The 8,530-nt window shown below is 34.2% G+C and overlaps 1 protein-coding gene and 1 non-coding gene across 3 annotated transcripts; both read right to left on the reverse strand.

Moving 5' to 3' along the window:
- Positions 1-134: 134 nt before the first annotated feature.
- Positions 135-1,941, reverse strand: LOC114758464 (uncharacterized). 2 transcript variants are annotated; one of them, XM_028947511.1, is made up of 2 exons: positions 812-1,941; positions 135-515 (listed from the first exon to the last, which is right to left on the reverse strand). In XM_028947511.1, exons 1-2 carry the CDS (start codon positions 1,117-1,119, stop codon positions 491-493), a joined length of 333 nt encoding a protein of 110 aa, XP_028803344.1. In that variant the 5' UTR covers positions 1,120-1,941; the 3' UTR covers positions 135-490. The 2 variants fall into 2 exon arrangements, with proteins under 2 accessions (XP_028803344.1, XP_028803345.1); XM_028947512.1 differs by having other exon boundaries at positions 135-541.
- Positions 1,942-3,462: 1,521 nt separating this feature from the next.
- LOC114758475 (U1 spliceosomal RNA) lies at positions 3,463-3,623 on the reverse strand. The gene has a single exon (XR_003741807.1). It is a non-coding gene; the product is annotated as a U1 spliceosomal RNA (small nuclear RNA).
- Positions 3,624-8,530: the final 4,907 nt, after the last annotated feature.

Here is an 8,530-nt window from a genome sequence, read left to right on the forward strand (position 1 = left end):
ACTTTCTGACAGTAAGGAGCAATGTTTCTTCCATTTTAAAGTTCTGGATCAAATTTACATCAAAAAATACTTCTAAGTGCCTGACACTCTTGGTTAAAAACTTTTGAGGCAAATTTGTATGATAACCCTAAAAATAAAAATAATCTTTATATAGAATTACCGGGGAAACTATAAGATTGTGATAACTTTGGAAGTCCTCCTTTACATTCTTGTAATCCTGCTATGCTCTATAGACTGAAAACATCAAACTATTACCCAAAGAAACTACATAATAGTAACATTCTTACTTCATTTACCACTTCTCTTCCACCTACCTAGAAATAGAAAATATATATATATCTATATATATCACTCTATACGACACTATGAAGCTTGAAATCAACCCACCAAAAGTGAAGCAACAGACAGCTCATGTGTAACATGGTATTCCTGCTGCAGCTTTGCATATTTGTCTGAAACATCTTCACGAGCTCCATCAAGGCTCCTCAATCTAAACTCTTACCCCAGGCCTTAACCTGGTAATTAACAAACACTTCCTCATCTGGTGTCCGTTTTCAAGAAATTCATCAATATGAGAAGTAAGATCTCTCTAAACTTAAACTGAAGTAAAGATAGAGAAAATGTGAGAGAAGAAGACAGAGGGGATCTGCAACTTTTTCACTTGAGCTCTATACAAGTGATTTCTATCTACCCCTCCCTGTCTTTCTCTTCATCTCACTTAAAAGTTACTCTAGATGATCCTATTTTTCATATGCAAAAAGGACAAGAGGACACTTAACTGAAGAAAATATAAATAATAATAATAAGTTACCTGTTCTGAGTAGGGTTTGGTCTGCTTGGTGGGATCCTTCTGAGGCTAGCAGAAACAGTAGCAGGCTGACGATCATGAGCAGAGGTTGGCCCTTGTTTGCTGTGTGAGAAAGCTTGAGAAGATGATGAAGATGAAGATGGAGATGAAGACATGTTGTTTTGCTCCAAAGAAGAAGATGAAGAAGGAGGTGGATTCGGGTGAGGAAGGGTCCTAGCTATGGACACATTGACCCAAAGGCAAAGCGTGATTATTGCAATGGAAAAGATAAGGACAATGATTGAGTTGCTGCTGCTGCTGAAGAATTTCATGGTCTTGATTTGCTGACTTAGAGGATTTCCTTCACTTGCCTTTTGCTTCTTATAATGATGAGTTGATCAATGAGACTATTTATATATACAATAATAATAAGAAGAAAACTTTGAGATTAGACATAGGGTTAGATATTTTCATTTCAAATATGAAACTCTGAAATGAATTGAGTCTACAAAGTACAAACACGCCACTAGATGACAATACAAAAATCATTAATAATAACATTAAGGAAGTGCGTTGTCTTATACGTATTTGTTAAACTATAATTAATATATCTTGCATATAAAGGATTTGCAGGTGAGTCATGTGACAATACATTTGACTAATGTAAGAGCTTTCAAGTTCCAAAGCAAAATGAGCAGAGATTGATTTTTATCTGATATATCATGTGAGTTGAAGACATATGGTTGGTTGGCAACTTTGGATTCTACTTTCCTTCAGATTTACAATTCCATTCAAACCCATCAGACCTTAATCACTGCTACGCATATAACTAATCAGAAGAAAAATAATATATGTTTTCACAGAAATTGATGCAGAAATATATATATATCTCACCTCGTTAATCGGAATGAATTCTGTATTCGAATCTCTAGGTGGTTGAGAAGAAAATTGGAGAGCAGGTTTGAAATCACAGTGTAAAATGTAACTTTTTTAAATACAAGTATAGTAGCTTCTTCGCTAACCAAAATAGTAGTTTCTTGCACTAGGTCAGAGAAAGAAGATTGGCCGTTTGGTGAGCACGAATCCTCTTTGGGATATTGTGCTTTGGCCAACTGTATTCCCATTCAGGCTTCTATAGTATCTTTAGAGCTTGTTTGATATATCATACCCCTCCGGTCCTAAATATAAGACCTTTTTATATTATAATTTGAGACCTTTTTTGCAGTGTAAATTACATTACAAAAAAAGTCTTATATTTAGGATCAGAGAGAGTACCTTATTATATAAACTAATATGCCACTCTCCCCAATCTTTAATATAAGAACCAGTCCTATGTTTTTTAATATAAGATCCATTGTCTATGTAAAGTTAACTGATTTTAACTAAACTTCTTAGCCTATGCAAAATTATTAATAAATCCTCTTCATAGGGAATATATATATTCATATACAACACTTTTTTTGAGACGCCAAAAGAAACTTCATCAAAACAACTTTATAACAGAGGCATCAAGATGAATAGAAGCACATATTGAGAAATTAGATCAGACACATTTCACAAAAGTTCTCCCAATATCTACGAGGCATTCCAATTATGTCTATCATAAATAATAGTATTAACATTGGTAATATTGCTAATAATATTGATGACAGTAATGATGTTCCTCATTACTTCTTCCTATCTTCTCTCTTAGGAGATAGTATCTCTTGCAAAAGTCAAAAACAGATAACTAGTGTGCCAGTTTTGTCACCGGCCATAGTCAAATTTTGAATGTGAACGCTTCCAGGACTATCATGCGCATAAAACATGTTTATTAACTTTTCAAGCTGAATATACTAATGTAAGACACAAGCACACCACAATCCCTAATTTCAACAGTCTAATTCTAAAAAGAAAAAGGAAAAAAGGCACAATCAATATATTAGTATCAATAATAAGGTCTATAAAATGTCCTATTTCATAGGTTATAAACAATGCAACTTACGAAGCAGAGACCTACAATCAAATATAAAGAAAATAAAAGAGACACAGATCTAAAAGACGAATAGAGCAGAATTAGATAAAAAGCAATAACTCACATTTTCCAATATTCTCTGGTACACTACAGGACTAAACCTGCATCAACCATACGCAAGTCAAGACTGACTATTATTACAGCCAAACCATATCACTTTTTCCCCTTTTGATCTTTGGTCAAGCATAAATTCAGTACGATGCATTCGATTCAATTCCAATATAAACAGATACGAGAGGGGAAAAAAAAAAAAGGAGAGAAAGAAAGTTATGGACCTATCCAAATCCAAAGCAAGGTTCACTCTTACAGCCAACAAGAGTTGAGTTCTTTCTAAAACCCTTAAACAAAACGCATAGGTTCTTTACAAAATAAAAAGACCACGTGATATGCCAGTGTCTCTGCTGTAAGATAGCTTGTATAACATAACCTATGTGCCAGGGAATTGATACTCGCCAACTATGTCTCGGCCAATTCCTAGATCAACAGTTTACTCCTCATGAATGCATAATAATATCATCTAGTTCCATCAGTCAAGTCACGCGGATTTCTGAGGAGAAATACACTGCCCTATAATCCATAAAGAGTTCATTTACACATAAAAAGGGATTAAAGCTACATTGGGCAGCTGGTGCGCAGCCAAAACAGATTAATACTATATTGGGCGGGGGCCGCGCGTACGCAGGCCCCCACTACCACAAATTATGACGTAGGCTCTGCCACTTGTGCAGACCTTAGGGCAGCACCCCTCCCAAGTGCAATGGAGGCCACAGTCCTAGGCCATGGGCCCTCATGATCACCCATCGACCCCGTCCAGGTAAGTATGTTGACATGACTCTCGGGTTTCCCTTTTATAGCTCATAAACAGCACAAACATTTGGTTATAACCGATGTGGGACTATAGGCAGCACTATGGCTTCGCGTTCGGAGTAAAATCCAGCTCTCAATAGCTACATTGGCGAAAGAAGGCAAACTGAACCATAAACCAGAAATATATGTGCCCATTTACATATAAAAACGCACACAAAGAAATTCATACTGCATCAGAAACTAACAAGAAATTGCGGGCAAGTATTATTAGAACATATCGATGGTCGTAAATCTTCCCTCTTTTACCTTCTTCAAATTGTTATAATCCTCCTTTCACTCAATGATCTCTCCGTGCCTTCTTCGGTTTAAGCTCTTGGATCTTCTCTCCAGAATGACTACTGTGTCATTAATTTTATCATTTACTTCTTTTCCTCGTCCTCCACACCTCAAGCCTCGACCTCGACCTTTTCATGGATCATTTCTTGCGGTAATTTTGAACAATGCCCCCACACCAGCAATCCTAGCTTCAAATTTTGCAACATTACCCACCAAACCCTTCGTCATATTTTAAAGCCAAATTACGTATTAATCTAACCTAACCCCGCAAGAATAAGCGAAGTGTTTCGCAAAAATACTAACTACAATGAGCTACCACGGCTTCGATAAAACCTTCCTCCGAAATCCTTAGCTGCAGAATCGCCTTGCAATTGAGCAAGCGATGGCTTAAAGCTCTGCCATCTCCGTTTGGAGTCACGATCTCATCGTCGGCAGCCAACTCAATTCCTGTCGATGGAGAACTCCGGTCTGATCTCCGCCGCACCGCCGGGATCGAAGCAAACATCTCGTTGTCGATCAGTGGTTTAGACATTCAGGTTCAGGGTCTAATGTACTGTGGACAGTCTGCGGTACGGAGGGAAACGAGACAGGAAGACGATGATTCTGGAGGGAGTCTGTCGTCTTAATCCCAGGGATGAGAAAATTTGACGTGTCCAAATTTTGCATACATTATTTATTAACATCATCATTTGTGATTTATTATTATTATTGCTATTTTATCATTATTACTCCTTTCTATTTTTTTTTATAAGTTATATATCCTTGAATTGAATTGAATGATGGAGAAAAATGAATTAAAATTTATTAAAATTAATAAATATCATTCCTGAAAATTAATTTAATTGTTAAAAATATTATTATTTAGGAAAAGAAAGTGAGCGGAAAAGAGTGAACAAATAGAAATAGGAAGTAATTAATGCAATGACACTAACCAATAACTAATCATAGAAAAATAAAAAAATAATACTTAAAATTTCATCCATAATATGAATGCATGTTATAAGTAGGAATATATCATTCCCGAAAAAATTCTCTGGTTTGCTTATTAGTTAATGATCCGATTGAATTATCTCAAGTATTTAAGAACTGATGTGTAATTTGTACTTTTTAAATCAAGAGATGGCACCTAATCTAAGGAGGAAAAGCCTCCAGGCTCAGTCAATAAGGATATGTTTTGGATACTAGATAGATGGATTTGTATGAATTTCTAAACTAAGAGGTAAAGGTAACTTGTAGTTGCTTCTTGCTTCTTTATCTTCACTTCTTCTTGTGTTTTTCCTCTTATTTTGGGTCTCTATCTAAACAAATTTTTATCAAACTAACTTTTTTAGAAAAATAAATTCAAATATAAATTATATTATACTATTTGATTTTTTTGCAACCTGATTTTTGTAAAAATTAGATTGAAAAAAAAAAAGTTACTTATGTCACTCCTAATTTAAGCACACCTTAAACCTTTAGAAAGGACTAACATTTATCTCCTTTCAAGGAGACAAATGGAAACTCAAACCTGTGTTAGATTCAAATTTTTTTCATGCTCCATGTGTCCAAACTCTTGGGGTTCACTTGCTGTTATATATAATAGGAAAATTGCTATAAAATCCAAGTAAGGAATATAATCACACTAAAAAAACAACAAGGTAATGAGAAATTTTAAAGTTATAAATGACAACTATTTACTTATTATTATGATTTACTGATAACTTTTTTTCTTACAACCTCATTATAATTCTTCATGTATACTATTTTAAAACTTAAAGAAAAGACATGATTTTGGTGCAAAATAATAAGGACACTGCAAAAATGTGGCTATATTCAAAAGTTCACATAATTAAAAGCCTTTTTTTTTGGGAGCAAAATCCAAAATGAAACTAAGGTCATATTATCCCCCAATGAAAAGATTCTCCAAACTAATTATTGGGTAAAAACTAAGAGCTGAAAGAGACGAAACCAAAAATCTTTCCATCAATAAATTTGGATGGACGGACCCAAAAAAAAGGGATCAGCAATGCAAGCATTGGGAACCTAATTTTAAAAGTTGGGTAGCTCCTGTTTCATTATTTTAATAAACCTCCCATTTCATTATTACCCCTAAATTACTAAACACCACCTTCAATCCTAATTATAAAAACTAGTTAATTTATTTAAAGAGATTAAAAAAATAAGTTACGTTAGTTATTGTAATAAATAGATATTAACTTTTTTAAAATATCCTTACTAATAAGGTGTATTGGCTAAAACTACTATTCTTAGAAAAACTACCTTGAGAAAAAATACATATATATGAGAGAAAAAATAGATTGGGATCTTATATCTAAGATCAAAATAAAAGTCAAATGAATTCTCATATTAAGAACCGGAGGTAGCATATTTCTTTTAAAGAAATAATCTATAGATCCTGATAATTTATGTTGTCAATTTTAAATGAGTTAAGGATCATTTTTGTTTTGGAATTACTTGCCAAAGAGTTGTAAGTATTTAGAAATTTTTTTGGCTTAATATCCATTATTGAAGTGTTAAAAATGAGTATTATTTTATTATCCTACTTGTTAAAAATATTAATCATCAATACTAGTTGTATTTAATAGTTAAAATTGTTTCCGGCGAGTATATTGTTGATTTGTATCTATGCCAAAAAACCCATTTAATAGATAGTTGCTTTATTATTACTATTTTTTATAACAATTTCAGAGATTAGGGAAACAGACTTTCGAATACAATAATACTCTTTAGCAAAAAGGACATTTAATTCATTTTGAATTATGTCGATTCATAAGCATTTAGGGTCTCTTTACGGCTTAAATTTTAAAATAAGCTGGGTTTGCAGAATGGGTCAGTTTGGCAGAGCTTATAGCTCATTGGGTTTATGCATTTTTAAGCTATATGAACACCCAATTAAAATAAGCTCCAAGAAGGAGCTTATCATCTATTAGAAGAGTTTAATATTAGCCGTTTTGCAATGTTAGAGAATTGATTCTTTTTTTCCTCTCCCATCTGCCTTTTCCTCCCTCAAGCTCGCTTCCTTTTTTTTTTTTTTTAACCCAGAACTCCCACCCTTGCTTCGTCATTGGTCACCTCGCAGAAGGTCCCTCCCTAGTCGTTGTGAGCTCTGCTTTGTCATCATCATGAGGTCAGCGTGGTGGGTGTGAGGTGTGCGTGGCCTGCTGGAGGCTGCTCCTTCCTCGCAAGTCCAAGCTGGTCCTGCCATCTGCAACCGAGATCGTAGCCGTCTACCTGTGCTTTCGAGCTGTGTGTGGAGATCTTGCCTTGCTAGTTTGATTCATCATTGGATCTACCTCTGGCAGCTTTCGGTTGGTTTGATCTGTTACAGGTTGGGCGGTAATTTTTTTTCTTGCTTTTCTGGTTCGATCCCCTGTGGTTGAATTTGCTATCGTCGTCCTTGGTCGCCAGTGAAAGCCTTAAAATTAAAGCCTGAAAATTGGTTTAATCAAGAGTTCTCCTCCGTGCTACTTGTCGTGGTTGTTTTTGTTTTTTTTTCCTTATGGTTTTTGTGGTCCTCTGTTTCTACTGGCCAGTGGTTGTTTTTATTTTTTTTTCCTTCTGGTTTTTGTGGTGCTTTGTTTCTGCTCGCTAGTGGTCTGATTTTTTCCCCCCTTCGTGGTTTTGGTCATCTTGTGCCAGCTCTTGAGGTGAATTAATGGCTACTCCTGTTGAAGCAATAGATCTGCATAGAGCTTGTGATCATCATTCTGGATATGTGATTGTGTATATGAGCATATGAGCTTGTGTATATGTGTATATGAGATTGTGTTATACTAATCATTCGGCTACAATGCTGCTAGAATTTTGAAAGAAAAATGTACAAAAAATTAATTCATAGTCGGTGTCAATCCACTAACCTCAATTTGCAATTTCATATGAAAAAGACTTTCCTATTAGTAGCAAATGCTTATCTATTAAGCAGGAAAAATTCTATGTCAAAATTAAAAAGACTTGTTGTTGCTAATGTATTAATTTTTATGACTTCAGTGGTTTTATGTGAACAGCTTGCACAGACTGAAGAAACTAATTTTAAAACTATTTTTTTGTCCCTTTAATTAAGTTGTTGATAGTGTAATTAACTACTACATTGTCCTCCCTAATTAAGTTTCTATTAAAATATGGCATCTCCAATTCAAAGATGAACAATTGTTTTTCAAACAATAAGAAACATAATTGATAAATTCAATTTTGAAAAAAATGTTCACAACCAAATACCAGTGATTAAATATTTATAATTTAAAAAATTTTGAATAAGAAAACTAAACAGCTTTTGCAATTACAATGTCTTAATTAATATTTTATGACTTCATAATAATAATCGGAGTTTTGATAACAAAAACACGTACAATAATATTAAGAAAATAATATATATGTTTGGTTGGTGACAATGTACGTGTTACCTAATATGGCTTTTATTATTACACATTTAGGATTTTGGTTGATTCAATTAGTCTTCTCTCGATCAAAAGGCATAGAGAAATGGATAATGATAAGGGAAAAGCGACATGAGATCCTTACACGACAAAGATTCTAATCGATGTTTGCATCGAGCAAATAACGCACAAGAAACGACAAGGAATATC

This window comes from Neltuma alba, unplaced genomic scaffold (genome assembly GCF_004799145.2).
Source record: "Neltuma alba isolate B1F8T4 unplaced genomic scaffold, ASM479914v2 tig00010701_pilon, whole genome shotgun sequence".
In the NCBI taxonomy this organism is placed as follows: Eukaryota; Viridiplantae; Streptophyta; class Magnoliopsida; order Fabales; family Fabaceae; genus Neltuma; species Neltuma alba.

What these genes read in the sequence shown, in the direction of transcription:
- LOC114758464 (XM_028947511.1), bottom strand. Translation starts at nt 1,119, where the DNA reads ATGAAATTCTTCAGCAGCAGCAGCAACTCAATCATTGTCCTTATCTTT. An exon ending in CCAAACCCTACTCAGAACAG is followed by an intron (nt 516 to 811) that starts GTAACTTATTAT and finishes GTTAATTACCAG; the next exon opens with GTTAAGGCCTGGGGTAAGAG.